Source organism: Hyaena hyaena, unplaced genomic scaffold (assembly GCF_003009895.1).
Source record: "Hyaena hyaena isolate Hyena2069 unplaced genomic scaffold, ASM300989v1 scaffold_547, whole genome shotgun sequence".
In the NCBI taxonomy this organism is placed as follows: domain Eukaryota; kingdom Metazoa; phylum Chordata; class Mammalia; order Carnivora; family Hyaenidae; genus Hyaena; species Hyaena hyaena.
Window position 1 is genome coordinate 222,476 of NW_024081177.1, and position 15,724 is coordinate 238,199.

Sequence of the window (15,724 nt, forward strand, 5' to 3'; positions counted from 1 at the left end):
CCTGGGCGGGGCCTCGTTGCTCACCAGTCTCCGCCACCCTGTCGGTCTCTCGCCGCCCTGATTGGCCTTCCAGGAATGACGTAAAAGGCCGCCTCGGCCTATGGCGGTGGAGCCGGCCGGCCGGCCGGGCTTGGCGGAAGTGGTGTGGGCGAGGTGTCCCGCAGTGCGGAGAAGCCTCGCGCCGGAGGGTGCTGGGAACGCTAGCCGGGCTGGGGCCGCCACTTCCCTCCCTCCGGGCGCTAGGAAGATGACGCGCTTCGCGCTGACCGTTGTCCGGCAGTGAGTATTGCTGTCGCAGGGTGCCCCTGTCGCCTTCTCGTCAGTTGTTGAGGAGTGGGTGAAGAGTCCGTGTACCTGTCACCCCTCCTTTCCCCTGCTTGCTCGACCCTCGTGGGGTTGGACCTCTCTTCCCCTGGCGACCTTGAGCCTGGAAGGCGGGTGGTGAATATGTGGAGATCCGCGTTACAGATGAGTACACTGAGGTCTGGAAGAGTAAACGGCCGAGGTTCGCAGCCACTTGGCGGAGTTAAAGCCGAAGAAAGCCAGCCTTGGCTTCGGACTTCCTCGTGCGCCGCTGGGTGCTCCTCCTACGATTCTAAAGAATTTGCGGAGAGCTCGTCCCAGGCCCGTATTCGTGCGCCTTCCTCTGCTCGCTCTCTCCGTCTATGCTGTCGCTCCCCACCTCCCTCGCTTGCCAGGGCAGCCGCAGGCATAGACCTGAGAGTTAGTTAATTCCCACACTGCTGGTGGTGGAAGCGGGCAGAGGCCCTCGTCTCTGCCGGCCGCATCACCCCCAACAAATATTTTTGTCACTGGGCTGCTATGTCTTCGTGTCTCTCACCGTTTTCCTTAACGCTTAGGAAGTTGCCGGCTGTTAAAGGAAGGAAGTACAGTTCAGGGCGGTTCAGAGCACAGATTTTTCAGGCAGGATAGACCTAGGTTGGAATCCGGTTGGGAGGAACCTTGTAACTCGGGCTTGCGTTAACAGACGTAATCCTGACGACCTCAGTTTGCTAGCACATAAAATGGGGGTCGTGATACCACCTGCCTCACTGGTCTGAGGCAGTGTATAGAGCAACGGAGGGGAAGAGGTGTGTCTCAAGAATTAAATAACTTCCGATTCCGTAAGAGCATCTGTAATAAAAATGTAGCTGGTCCTCAGGATGTAAGTATAGTTTTATCAGACCCGCATTTTGAATAGGTGTTAGGTACCCGTGGCCTGGTTATACAGGTAAGTAAGATACCGTTTTTGACTTCCAGAGTTCACAAGGAACACTAATAGGACTTAACCTTGTCAAGCGGACTTTAACTGGTATCTTTTTTGTTTTTTTTATCCTGTTCTTCCTGGGAGGATAATCTTGGGAATCATCAGAATTATCTCTGTAGGACTCACAGGATTTTGATGACTAAACTAGAAAACAGGTTCCTCTCTGTCTCTTCTCCCCCCACCCCTCCATTTTATAGAATGCTTTATGACCATTTAATGACCTACTTAAGGTCATATGTAGCTCATTGGTAGCAGAGCAGGAAGTAGAGCCCTGGTTTTTCCAGTGTTTGAGCACTTTCTGGATGCTTTGTTGACTGAGCAGCACTGTCTGACATATAATTGAAGTTCTCAAGTTGCAGGAAATCAGGATTGAACCATCCCTTGATAGTAAGGTGATCTCTGTTTAGATTCTTATGGACAGTAGTTACATGAATTTGGATTTTGTCCCCTCCCTGCTTTTTTTTTTTAATTAAGAAAAAAAAATTAAAAAAAAAATTTTTTTTTTAATGTTTTATTTATTTCTAGGAGAGAGAGAGAGAGAGAGACAGCGTGAGCAGGGGAGGGTCAGAGAGAGAGGGAGTCACAGACTGAAACAGGCTCTAGGCTCTGAGCTGGCAGTCAGCACAGAGCCCGACGCGGGGCTCGAACCCACGAACCGCGAGATCATGACCTAAGTGAAAGTCGGACGCTTAACCGACTAAGCCACCCAGGCGCCCCAAGAAAAAAAAATTTTAACGTTTATTTTTGAGAGAGAGAGAGTGTGGGCAGGGGAGGGGCAGAGAGGGAGGGAGACATAGAATCTGAAGCAGGCTCCAGGCTCTGAGCTGTCAGCACAGAGCCCATGGGGGGCGGGGAAGGGGGCTCAAACTTAAGCATCGTGAGATCAGGACCTGAGCCAAAGTCAGATGCTTCCAGCTGAGCCACCCAGGCGCCCCTTGTTTCCTTTGTGCTTCTTAAAAAAGGGCTCAATTTAAAAAACTGATTCCTTATAGAAATCCTTTGAGGAATCAATTTAAAAATGAGTCTTTATACATTATTATGTGCCAGGCACTGTTGTAATTAAGTTCTGACAACAATCCAGTGAGGTGAGGATTGTTTCTCAAATTGCAGGTGAGAAAACAGATGCAGAGGACCTGTAACTTGCTCGAAGTCATGTGGCTGGTTGGAGTGGTGGGATTGAACCAAAGAAGCTTGACTCTACAGCCCAGCCCATCCTCTCAATCACTGTACTCTCTGCCTCCTATTTTATGGAGTTAAAACCTAGTGTTTGTAGATAGCTTGAATATCACCAGCCATTTTAGTGGCTACTTATTATTTCTGCCAATATAATTGTGTAGAGTGTTGGGAATAGTTTGCCTTGTTGTTTAATTCGTGGGAAAGTGGAGTTACAGTTTTGAAATAATTGACAGGGTTATGGTTAGCTGCTCTCCTGCCTGGATTATCCCTCTTTCCCCTTCTGAGTTCTCCAAGCTAAGAATTAATGACACTTTCAGAAAAAGAAACGATTGCAGACTTGGTTAATAATCACCATTGTTAAATATGCAAGGGTGTTTTTAAAGAGATGGATAATTTTAGTGACCAGTGTGTTTCAGATAATGCAAGAAAGCTTTTAAGGTGTAGTTTCTGTAAGTTCAACCAAATCCTTTATGAAGCTTGTGCTGTTACTACCTGTGTGTGTTTGTCTCCATCACGCTTGTGCTCACAAGTATCATTTTGGAATAGAATACCCAAGATTTCAAGCTTCAAGTCTTTTAATATTATTAAACTATAACTTCTGATCTAGCATAGCATTGTTGAAAACCGCAATATATGTAGATTGGGACTTCCATCACCTATACAACCCGCTGAAGGCACCCCTTCCCTTGAAATATTATTTGTGTCTGTTTGCAGTTAGTTGCCTGCAAAACCATCCTGTTTCGCTTCTATTTTTAACCAGCTCTTAAAATCTAAAAAATTTTACAAACTTCATTTAATTTGCTTTTAATGACTTAAAGATGATAAATTAGTCAAGTTAATGGTAGCAAAACTGATTTGCTTTTCTTACACTACACCTATTGACAGTTACTTTTTGTTGAATGCCAGTAATTGTTCCGGTCATAAATAAAGCAAGCAAAAGAAGTATTAGGTCTTCTGAGAATAGGATTGATCAATTGGGAGAGCATTTGCAACTAGGACTAACATATAGAAACAAAAACATAAAGATGAGTTGGATATGTTACATTTTCCCCCCCAGACCATCTAGTGAAAATTTTCATGTTACTAGCCCTCGAAATCGTCTATATTTTCAAACGAATTAATTGGTAGAGCGGAATTAGGATAAAACTGTATTCATGATTAAATATCAGGTGAGGCACATTTCCATGTATACTAAAACATATGTATTTTGATTAAAAAAATTTTTTTAATGTTTAGTTTTGAGAGAGAGACACACACAGAGTGTGAGTGGGGGAGGGGCAGAGAAAGTGGGAGACACAGAATCTGAAGACAGGCTCCAGGCTCTGAGCTAGCTGTCAGCACAGAGCCTGACGCGGGGCTTGAACCCATGACCTGACCTGAAGTCGGTCGCTTAACTGGCTGAGCCACCCAGGCGCCCAAAGTGTATCTACTTTGAAAACATGCCCCAGATCTTTACTAATTTCCCCTGATTTGTCTTGGTCTTGTGGCAAACCGAATTCGTCTATTGAATTTGAATTCTTTAAAAGATTATGATTGGGAAATTAAGCTTTCTAAATGACTTCTAAGGAAATGCCGTAGAATGTAAACCAGAACAACATAAACTATCTTTTAAAGTGAAGAATGGTGTAATAACCTATAAAATGAATGATGCGTATTTGTAGAGCCTATAAATGGCTGGTCATAAGACTTAGCTTCTTGGCATAAGCATTTGGATTCTTGCAGAGGCTGGTGTTCTGTGTTGGAAATGGATCACACTGCAGATTTTGAAAATGAGTAGTGTTATTTCTGACTCTTTTAAAATATATTCCCCTGACCTTTCAGCTCCTTCTACCTTCTCTGCTGCTATCACAGCCCAAACTTTGGTTACAGGAAATAGATTAATAGTAAAACTATTTTAGCCACCTACTTTTCTTTCCCACTCCCAAAACAGACTTTAAACAGTTGCCTTAAGGATTTATACAGACCTCTTGATAAAGCTGATAAAAGCTGTAAAACTAAATATTTATGAAAGTTTTGGGGGAAAAATCCTTTCTAGGTTCCTGCTCTGTCTGCTTCAGATTCTCTCTCTCTGCCTCTCCCCTGCTCATGCTCTCTTTCCCTCTCTCTGCCCCTCCCCTGCTTGTGTTCTCTCTCTTTCTCTCTCTCTCTCTCAAATAAACAAAATTTTTTTAAAAAATGGCAGCTTCTCTGTCATCACCCTGGATACTTTATCTGTCTGAATGATAGAGATTAATACACTCTTTCACATCCATTTCATATGATTCTAAATGAATTTTGGAGCAAAAGACATTTTATTAATATTAACTACAACAATGATAATAATGGCAAATCAGTGGTAAATAATTTTGAAAATCTTCATATATTTGTCGTACATTTTTTTTAAAGTTACATCCACATATTTAGAAGTCAGAACAGTTCTCCCGAGTCTTACCTGTTCTCTCATCCCTCAGGTGATCACATTTATTAGTTTCTTATATATCTTTCCAGTGTTTGTGTGTGAGTGAGGACATGCACGTTCAGGGCCAATTGTTTGTTTATTTCCCACCTTTCTAAAAAGAGAGGACTCTTTTTAGATTACCCTGCACTTTGCTTTTTGCTCCTTAATATATTTTGGTTCTCTTTCCATACCTTTACATAAATCATTCTCTCTTTAGGGGACACAATTGCATAGTATTTCAATATGTAGATACACCACTTTTTATTTGTTAATGTAACCAGCTCTCTGTTAATGGGTATTTAGGTTATTTTCCAGCCTTTGCTATTAGAAAAAAATATTGTGGCAGATATTGTTTTAAATAAGGTTGAATGCAAGTATACCCAGTATTATGGTTGCTATATCCGAGGGCAAACAGATTTATTATTTTGATTGATAGTTCCAGATGACCTTCCATCAGCAGAGTACAGACACTGAGGTTCTGTTATTTCCCTGGGTTTTCTCCGGGCTATGAGTTGGTTAGGGCAAAGCAACCTCTGGTTGTGCCTTTAAGGAGCTGGAGCCAGGTTAGACCAACAACTAAAAAGGTGAATTAGCATACAGGTGGTAACTTACGGTAGTGGAGCTGGGTAAAATGGGAGTATGGCCTGGGGGTGTTTAAATGGGCTAAGTAGGTGGGGAATGGTGTCTGGGAGGGATACTTTCTCACAGAGCTGGCTGTCTCTATTGAGTCTTCAAGAGTGAGAACATACTGGTCAGGTCCAGAGTCTCTGTTTTAATGATCTCTCCAGGGGATTCAGATGCACTTTCAAGTCTGAGAACCACTGTTCTAGGCAAAGGTTGGCAGACAAAAGGTTGGCAGACACCTAGTTTTGTAGACAAGGGACAAGGGTTTGTGATTCTGACTAGGGTCTGATGGAGTTCCTTTCTGGATCTGTGTAAGTCAATCTCGTGAAGGCTTTTGTTTTGCCTTTTTTTTTTTTTTTTAAACTAGTGCTTTATTTAAAACAAAGCAGGGGTGATGAGCCTTCACAGTAATCAGGGAAACACAAATTCAAGTAAAACTGAGATGAACTATTCTGGTGCCAGATTGGCACATACGGGAAACTCTGACATTACTAAATGTTGGAGAGGATGTGGAACACTGCTGAGGGATGTAAATTGCTGTGACCATTTCAGTATTATTTAATAAAGCTAAATGTTTGCATACTCTGTGGCTCAGCAATTCTAATGCTAGGCCTGGATCACTAGGTATGGCTTAGCAAACTTTTAATTAAGGGGTAGGAAGTAGTTTAGGCTTTACAAGCCATGCACTCTGGACCGCTCAGTTCCATTATTATAGTGTGAAAGTCGCCATAAACAACATATAAACAAATGGGTGTGACTGCATTCCAATACAGCTCTGCTAAAAGAGTCGTGTGCCAGTCTTTGAGTGGTTCTCAAACATGAATGTGGATCAGAATCACCTGGTGGGCTTATTAAAACAGAATAAGTGGGCCACAACCTCTGAGCTTCTGATTCAGGAGTCTGAGGTGGGACCTGAGAATTTGCATTTCCAAAAGGCCCCAGGCAGTGGTCAGTGATGCTTGTTCAGAGGCCACACTTTGCGAGCTGCTGTCCTAGAGAATATGATGTGCTCTGTACAAACATATTCACAGCAGCTTAGCTCTGAACTGGAAACAATGTAAATAACAACAATAGAACATATAAATACACTGTAGGAAATTCTTGAGAGCATTACCCAGTAATGAGAATGTAAGGAGTGTGCCACCCTCCACAACACTGATGAATCTCCCAATGTTGAGGAATGGAAGCAGCACAGGACTGCATACAGCAAGAAGCAACTCATTATAAAGTTCAACAACAGGCAAGCTAATCCTATGCTATACTTGGGTGGGAAAGCTATGAAGAAAGGCAAAGCAAATGAGCATCTAAATGTCCAGGTAGTGGATCAACTGGGGATGGAAAGACATTGTGATTGGAAAGAGACTGGGTCTAGGAGGCCGGTAATGGTGATCTGTTAACTTGGGTGGGGTCACCAGTGTATTAATTTATGGTATGTTATTTGTTTACATTGTTTATTTCATAAATCTTACAAGATTTTAAATGCGTTAAGTTGAATCTTTGATTTCTGTATAGCTTTGTCCAAAAATGACCTATAAACAGAACTATTGAGTGCTTATTAGAAGTTGAGCAGTGTTTAAACATCTTACCTATATTCACTCAATTACCCCAAGAGTCCTGTGAAATGGGGGCTATTATCATCCCCATTTTACAGACAGAGAACAGAGGCACTCAGGCTTAACCGAGTTCCTAAGTATATAGCCAAAGCAGTTTTGTTCCTAGGCTGCTATATGGCACTGACATTTACTTCAAAGAATTTTCATCTCTTGTTGACACAGAAGTATATAAATATGGGTTGTAGACATTTGATACCAAATGAGGAAACAACTTAATCCGAAGAAACCTGTTCACTATTTTTACCCAATATTTCCAATTCTGTGTCCAGTGTCCACCCCGAAGCCAACTCCTTTTTCTCTGGGCAGCCACTGGTCCTTTGCATCTCTGTTTTTCAGTGCCCATCACTGTACTTAGCACATAAAAATACCTCAAAGAACGTTCAACTCCATTCTTGATAGCTTTTCATGTATTTGATAGCTTTTCATGTATTTGATTGCTTTTCCTGTTGTCTGGTCTTGTCCAGATAGCACCCCCCCACCCTTTTTCCCCCTCAGTTGATGGTTATTTTGTGACAAAGTTTCTAGTCCTTCACTCTTATGGTTGCTTTGAAATTGGTTTGGTTTGACTTTTTAATTGTTAAAAGCATAGTACCCCAACCTTTTCAGTGTGGTCTCCAAGAATAGTTGTCAGCATGACAAAAAAGAAAAGCTGTAGATCTACAAACCAGGAGAAGCTAGGGTATCTGAAAGGTTGCACACTTGTTTTCCACCACATTCACGTTCCCTTGCACGTGCTCATTCAGTCCAGCAACAGATCAACTCTCACAGTTTCCTCCTGCTGCTTGTGAAAGGAGTTTTAGTCAACATATTTATTTTAACAAGATTCTTTAATAAAATTATATATATTTTAAGAGTATTCTACTTAACAATTTACTTATGGTTGAGTCATGATTTATACATTTTAATATGGGGCAATATGAAATTCTTAGCCCAAATCAACAAAGTACATGAGAGTAGTATCAATTTAGAACAAATTTTATGTTTACAGGTTAGATTATAAAGTATGCTGCAAGGTTCATATGCTCCCTTTGTGAATATTATTACCTTTCATTAATGATTTTTTTTCTCATTTCAAAAATAACCTATTTTGTAATAAAAGTTTTTCCCTCCCACTCTCTCTATTTTAGTGGAGAAACAAGATTTAACAAGGAGAAAATAATTCAAGGTTAGTATACTTTATTTTAGCTGTGTTAAATGTGTTATATAAGCAAATCAGAGTAGGTGGGGGAGGGGGGACTGGGGGCATCTCTATTGTGAGCAGTAGTAAAGAATTAAATCGTCATAGTCACAGAAATAAGATCAGAGCAGATGGTAACCATGAGGAATAAGTCTCTTATGGGAACTGGACGTAGAGAACAGGATTCCAAGTTGTTTATGGGTAGCTTCAAAGCTTCAAATCAGCTAGTCAGCTGATTAGAGAGTTATATTGGGTCTAGTGGTCTTAAAATGTAACTGCTGTGATTTAAAATGATTTCATATTTGGAAACATGAAGTTTGCTGGCTAATGTTAATGGTATTTTTCTGCTAAGGTGGTTATATTATTTTTAGTAGTAACAAAGAAGAGGTTTAAAAAAGCGAATTTCTGTTCTCACGTGGGATTGTTGCTTTATTCTGAACAGATTCTTCCTCCCTTGTTCTGCTAATTTGGGTTCAGATCTTAATCTCCCTATGATCCAGCAAGTCTAGCTTTCAAAGTATATCTTGGATGAACTCTCAGCCAGACATGCTATTTCTGTGCGGTGATTAGAAAAGCATTTCATTTTTTTTTTTTTTTTTGGTTAGGGACATCTGGAGTTTGCAGAAACTGATTTTCATACCCAGTGTGCCTGACTCCCGCTTCTGAAAGCTCATCTGATAATTAAATGAGCCTTTTTTTTCTGGTGACACTTGCCCCACCCAAATTAGCCTTTGGACTTAACACCTGGTTCTTTAGTACTTGTCTCATTTCATCAGATGCTGACAATGAAGCAGGAATAAAAGTTTGTGGTCACACCTGTTTTCCACATTTGTTTTGTGTTCTTTCCCCAACTTTGTCAGTTGGATGCTTATTTAAGTTACAGCATTCAAAGCTTATATATTCCCAAGTACCACTTTTGTTGCATACCTACAGTTTTGATAACATAGTAATTTTGTAAGTATCAGCATCAGGTGTCTTAAATTGTCTTCGGTGATTCATGAATTGTTTAGAACTATCTTTTACATTTCCAAATGGCTGAGGTTTTTGTTTCTGTTCATTTTTTGGTTGACTTCCAATTACATTTTGTATTCTTTCTGACAAGATGGTTGATTTGATGATACCTCTTTGAAATCAATTAACATGGTCAGTGTTTATAAGTCTACCATTGTATGCTTGACCAAAATCTGTTTTCTAATTGTTGGGTTTGGAGTTAGGTGTCGAATAATCAGCCTCTCTTTTGTTCAGATCTTCTATGCTTTGCTAATAACATTGCCAATTTACGGATTTGCCTGCATGACCCCGATGTCAATTTATGGGTGAGATGTGGAATATCTCACTGTAATGGCCAATTTATCCTTTAATACCAGAAATTCTATCAATTTATGCTTTAGGTGTTCTGGTCCTTTATAGTTACAGACTGTTTTAGTAGGTACATACAAGTTTAAAAATTGTTCTATCTTCCAGTGAGTTAGATCATTGATTATAGTAATCCTCACAATCGTTTGGTCATAAAGTCCTACATTTCTGAGTGTAATATAGCTTCTCCAGCTGTATTGGGGTTGGGAATTGCCTGGTATATGTTTTTCCATTGCTTTCCTTTCTACCATTCTGTGATGTCTTACGTGTTACTTCATAGACCCTACATGGTTGATTTTCCTCCTCCTTTCTCCTTCCCCACCCTTCACCCCTGCCTATTCTTCCAGTGGTTACCTTTAAATTTTTACCATTCATACCTAATTAAGTATAATATCGATATTACTTTTCCTCCCAAAATATAAAGGACTTACATGATTATTGCTTAGTATCTTAGTCCTATCCTTTTTTAACCACGTGACCTAGGCATTATTATTTAATTTGTTATTTAGACAATATTTGTTTAGATTTACATATATACTTACGGGTTTCTCCCCTTATAATTTCTTTTGCATCCAGACCTTCATTCATGAAGTATCTTCTTTGAAAGTTCCCGTGGTGCAGATTGGTTGGTGGTAAAGATAGTTTTAATTGTTTCTATTCCAGACAATTCTATTTTAATTTTATTTGACCTTTTTTAGCCTAGACAATTTAGACTGACAGACTGACAGTACTTTTAGCACTTGGAAAATATTATTGTGTGTGTTTGGGTTGTGTTTTTTTTTTTTTTTTTTTTGGCCCCCATTGCCCCTGTTAACTCTTCTCTCAGCCAAATCGTGCTCCATGGTAGGCAATCTTTCTTTGTAACTGCTTTTAAAATCTTTTATTTGATTTTGGTGTTCTGCAGTTTCTTATAATATATCCAGGAGGTTGTTTTTTTTTTTTTTTTTTAATTTTCCTGTTTGGTGTTTTCTGTATCTGTAGACTTATATCTTCCCTCATTTCTGGAAAATTCTCAGTCATTATCTTTTCATATTTCCTCTCCTCCATTTTCTTCTTTCTGGAATTCCAGTCAGATGTATGTATGTTAAGGAATATCATTCTCTCCTTCATGTCTCTAATATATCTGAGATGTGTTTCATCTCCTTATCTATGCTGCATCTGGGCTAAAAACCTCGGTCTTGTCTTTGAGTTCATTAAGCCTTTCTGTTACTAAATCTCCCTTCATCTACTGAAAGATTATTTCCCTCCTCAGCAGTTCTGATTTTCATTATTGAAAGATCTGTCTGGTTCTTTTAGAAAGCTGTTTGGTTGTTTTTGATGGCTTCTTGTTACTTTCTTATTTTTGTGATTCTTTATGTGTTACTCACAGTTTATAGTCTGTATTTGCTGCTTCAATGTCTAAACTATTAATAATTCTGAATCTATTTGTTTCTGGTGACTTTCATTCATGGAGGATTGTTTTCTTGTATGTTAAGTCATTGACCAAATTATTAAAATTTTTTAAAACATTTGTTTATTTTTGAGAGAGAGAGAGAAAGAGAATGAGCATGAGCAGGGGAGGGGCAGAGAGAGAGAGGTGACACAGAATCCGAAGCAGGTTCCAGGCTCTGAGCTGTCAGGACAGAGCCCAGTGTGAGACTTGAATTCATGGACTGTGAGATCATGACCTGAGCCAAAGTCGGATGCTTAACCGGCTGAGCCACCCAGGCACCCCATTGACCAAATTATTATTTACTCTAAATTAGTAGAAAACATCTTAGCCTTTATTGAGTCAGATTTGCTTTTAAGAGAATTTGCATTTGATTTTACTGCAGACCTGAAACTATATGAGCTTCCTTATAGGATCTCTGGCTTCCAGGAATGTGGAGTTTTAGTTCTCCTACCTTGCTGTTCCATGCAGCAGTCTCCTCCCCCGACCGCCCCCTTGCTTGTGCTGAGCATCAAGCCATCTCTGTTTTCTAATATTAATATTTAGCTTTCAGCTCAGGGTATTTTGGTTGCTTTGCATCTCCTCTTGGAGATATCTTGTAAGCACGTGCTTACATACATATTCAGTTCTTTTGTTATGGGACGACCCTTCAGAGTGTTTAATCAGGCTTTCTCCTGGAATTGGAAGTTCCAACCTTTTTTTTAAAGGAAAAAGAAGGAAGGGGAAGAGAAGCAGTAATGCAGTATTGGGTATTTTAGGCAATGGAGAAAAAGAAGGGAAACTTTTTAGATGATGATCCTATCATTCAAATGAAGCACCTGGGTGGAGGACATAAGATCAGAGCCAGCATTAATAAAATGCTGCCCACAAAGGGATGGGCAAGCACGAGAGAGGTGGGAGCTGGGGACAACTGAATGCTCATCATTTGATTCCCATTAGGCAGACATTCTTTTTGGGAAACATTTGAATACCTGAGTCTTTTATAGGATTATAGCTTAAATTTACTTGTTTCCAGTTTTCTGAAAAGTTGTGTAGAAAAATAACCAAGGAAATACATATTTTTTAATGTTTATGTATTTTGAGTGGGCGAGCACAAGTGCAAGCAGGGGAGGGGCAGGGAGAAAGGGAGAGAGAATCCCAGCGCAGGGCTCAATTTCACAAAGTGAGAGGCCTAACTGACTGAGCCACCCGCTTGCCCCTTCAAGATTTCAAGGAAATCTTTTAAATAAAGTGTAGACAAATTATATTCTCCTACATGTGATTTTATTTGCATCCTTTATGCATATATATTTGAATGTTATTGTTCCTTCTCTTACTACTATAGGACAAGGAGTAGATGAGCCTCTTTCAGAAACTGGATTTAAACAAGCAGCTGCTGCTGGCGTATTTCTTAATAATGTGAAATTTACTCATGTTTTCTCCAGTGACCTCACAAGGACAAGGCAGGTAAGTTAACAGTCAAGGTTTAGACTGATGAATCAAGAGGATCAACAGCCATGACCTTGAAAACCACTGCCAGAATCTGTAAGAAATTAAATCACACAGAGATACCATCCCCAATCCTCTCCTTCCCCCACCAACGGAACTTCTTTCTTTTCATTTTACTTTTATACTTTATTTTGACTTGGTAATTGTATTTTTATTTTTAATTTTTTTAAATGTTTTTATTTATTTTTGAGAGAGAGACAGAGTGTGAGTGGGGGAGGGAAAGGAGAGAGAGGGAGGCATAAAATCCAAAGTAGGCTCTAGGCTCTGAGCTGTCAGCACAGAGCCTGACTCAGGGTTCAAACCCACGAACTGTTGAGATCATGACCTGAGCTGAAGTCGGACGCTTAACCGACTGAGCTACCCAGGCACCCCTTGGTGATTTTTAAATTAGAGTAGCTTGGGGAAAATACCTAACAAAGTATCTTTAAAAAGACAAAGTTTAGGAGAGAGAGCCAGCAGGAACACCAGATAGCAGAATTTAACTCACAAAGATATCAAATAATGGAATCTAGATGAAGAAAAAAAAGAACTATGTTACTGTAAAGAAATAAATGACATGTTTGAAATATCTTTAGGGAACAGATTACTATAAAAATGACCTCAAGGAATTAAAAAGGAAGCAAATAAATGTATAAAGAATGGAAGGGGACTTTGTGTCAACCTTAAGGGAAAAACAAGGTTGGGATATAGTCTCCCTGCAAAAGCAACTAGAGAAACAGGACAAAATTTGTGAAACAACCTTATAGACCTTGCACTTCAGATAATGTGGGCCCGTGATCCCCAAATCAAGCCAAACAAGTGACGTCAGCCCTTGGATTGCCCTTGTGTTCCACTTGAAGCAATTTCCCGAAGCTGGTAGGAGAAGCCAGATAGAGCCAGTGGTCTCTGTGAGTTGAGGAGACAAAGCTTGGAATGTGGGGAGGTTAAATAAAGATCGTGGGGCAGAGTGCTGGAAGAGGGAGCTGCACAGAGAAAGAACTCTAGAAGTACTTGTAGGGAGTCCCTTAAATCCTTGGTAGATTACAGCCTGCACATGCATGGGTGGGACTGCATGAGGCCAGGTGTAAAACATAATTGCTGGGGAGAGAACAATCCCCAGGCTGCCAGAAGCCAGACAATTTCAGGAGTTCACACAGGTTAGGAATCATTTGCGTTCCTTCCACCTAAAGTGGAGAGACTTTGTTAAATATATCAGGCATACAGTGGACACTTCAGAAAGATCACACATTAATAGTGAAGCTGGGGTGTCTGGCTGGCTCTGTCAGTAGAGCATGCAACTCTTGATTTCTGGGTTGTGAGTTGAAGCCCAATTTGGGTATAGAGCTTACTTGGAAAAAAAAAAATGAATTAATTAATGGAGTGCCTGGGAGGCTCTGTTGGTTAAGCATCCAACTCTTGATTTTGTCTCAGGTCATGATCTCCTACTTAGGGGATTGAGCCCCACATCAGGCTCCATGCTGAGTGTGGAGCCTGCTTGAAATTCTCTCTCTGTCCCTCCGCTGCTCACGCTCTCTCTGTCTCTCTCAAAATAAATAAATATTAAAAAAAATAGTGAAGCTGATCTGTGCTTGAGTAACATAATGAGGAAATAAATAGAAGATATGAAAAGAACGAAATTCATCTTTTAGAGATCAAAAACAATATTCTGAAATGAAAATTTCACAGGAGAGGTTTATCAGCAGGTTAGACACTATAGAAGAAGAGCAGTGACCTTGAAGTTATAGAAACAGAACATTCCAAAATTAAGGAAAAAAGAAGACTAAAAAAAGAGTCTCAATTTAGGGGTCTAAGACAGACAAACACTTACCTGGTCAGGTTGTTTTTGTTTGTTTGGTTTTGGTTTTTCTCATTGGTTTGGTATTTTGGTCAATTGGTCTTATTAAGCCCTCTATTATTATTTTTTAAAAATGAGTTTGGCTAAAGGTTTATCAGTTTTGTTGATTTTTCAAAGAATCAGCTCTTGATTTCATTGATCTATTCTTTTTTTTAGTTTCTATTTTATTTATTTCTACCCTTTATTATAATTTCCTTCCTTCTGCTGGTTTTAAGTTTTGGTTTTTCTTTTTCTATCTCCTTTAGGCATAAGGTTAGTGGTTTATTTGAGATTTTTCTTGCTTGAGGTAGGTCTGTATTGCTATAAACTTCCCTCTTAGAACGGCTTTTGCTGCATCCCAAAGATTTTGGACCGTTGTGTTTTCAGTTTAATTTGTTTCCATGTATTTTTTAGTTTCCTCTTTGATTTCTTTGTTGACTCACTCATTATTTAATAGCATGTAATCCAACCTTCATGTATTTGTGCTCTTCCCAGATTTTTTCTTGTGGTTGATTTCTAGCTTCATAGCATTGTGGTCAGAAAAGATGGTTGGTAGGACTTTGATCATTTTTGAATTTCTTGAGACTTGTTTAGTGACCTAATATGTGATCTGCTCTGGAAAATGTTCCATGTGCATTTGAAAAGGATGTGTATTCTACTGTTTTGGGATGAAATTTCGTGACTGTATTTGGTAAAGCTGTCTGGTCCAGTGTGTCATTCAAAGCCACTGTTTCTTTGTTAATTTTTTTTTTTCAGATGATCTGTCCATTGATGTAAGTGAGGTGTTGAAGTACCCTGCTATTATTGTATTACTATCGACTACTTTCTTTATGTTGTTATTAGCTACTTTATGTATTTGGTTACTCCTATGTGGGGTGCATAAATATTTACATTAGTTGTGTTTTCTTGTTGGATTTTCCCCTTTATTATTATGTAGTGTCCTTCTTTGTCCCTTGTTACAGTTTTGTTTCAAAGTCTGTTTTGTCCAATATAAGTATTGCAACCCTAGCTTTCTTTTCACATCTATTTGCATGATAAATGTTTCCCTGTTGCCTCTCTTTCAATGTGCATGTGTCTTTAGGTCTGAAAGGAGTCTTTCTGAGGTGGCTTATAGATGGGTCTGGTTTTTTATACTTTCTGTCATCCTGTTTCTTTTGATTGGAGCATTTAGTCCTTTCACTAAGTAATTATTGAAATATTGTGTTTATTTGCTATTTTGTTACTTATTCTATGTTTGTTTTTGTAGTTCTTTGTTCCTTTCTTCTTGGGCTTTCTGTAGTGATTTACTTGGATTCTTTTCTCTTTATTTTTTGCATATCTATTACTGGTTTTTGATTTGTGGTT

General features: G+C 39.5%; 1 protein-coding gene across 1 annotated transcript in view; it reads left to right on the top strand.

Moving 5' to 3' along the window:
* Positions 1-153: 153 nt before the first annotated feature.
* Positions 154-15,724, top strand: part of TIGAR (TP53 induced glycolysis regulatory phosphatase) — a 28,144-nt gene continuing 12,573 nt past the window's right edge. Inside the window, exons 1-3 of the mRNA XM_039255775.1 lie at positions 154-279; positions 8,245-8,282; positions 12,404-12,525. Coding sequence (XP_039111706.1) covers positions 248-279; positions 8,245-8,282; positions 12,404-12,525 — 192 coding nt within the window. The 5' untranslated portion in view covers positions 154-247. The remainder of the gene's footprint in view (positions 280-8,244; positions 8,283-12,403; positions 12,526-15,724) is intronic.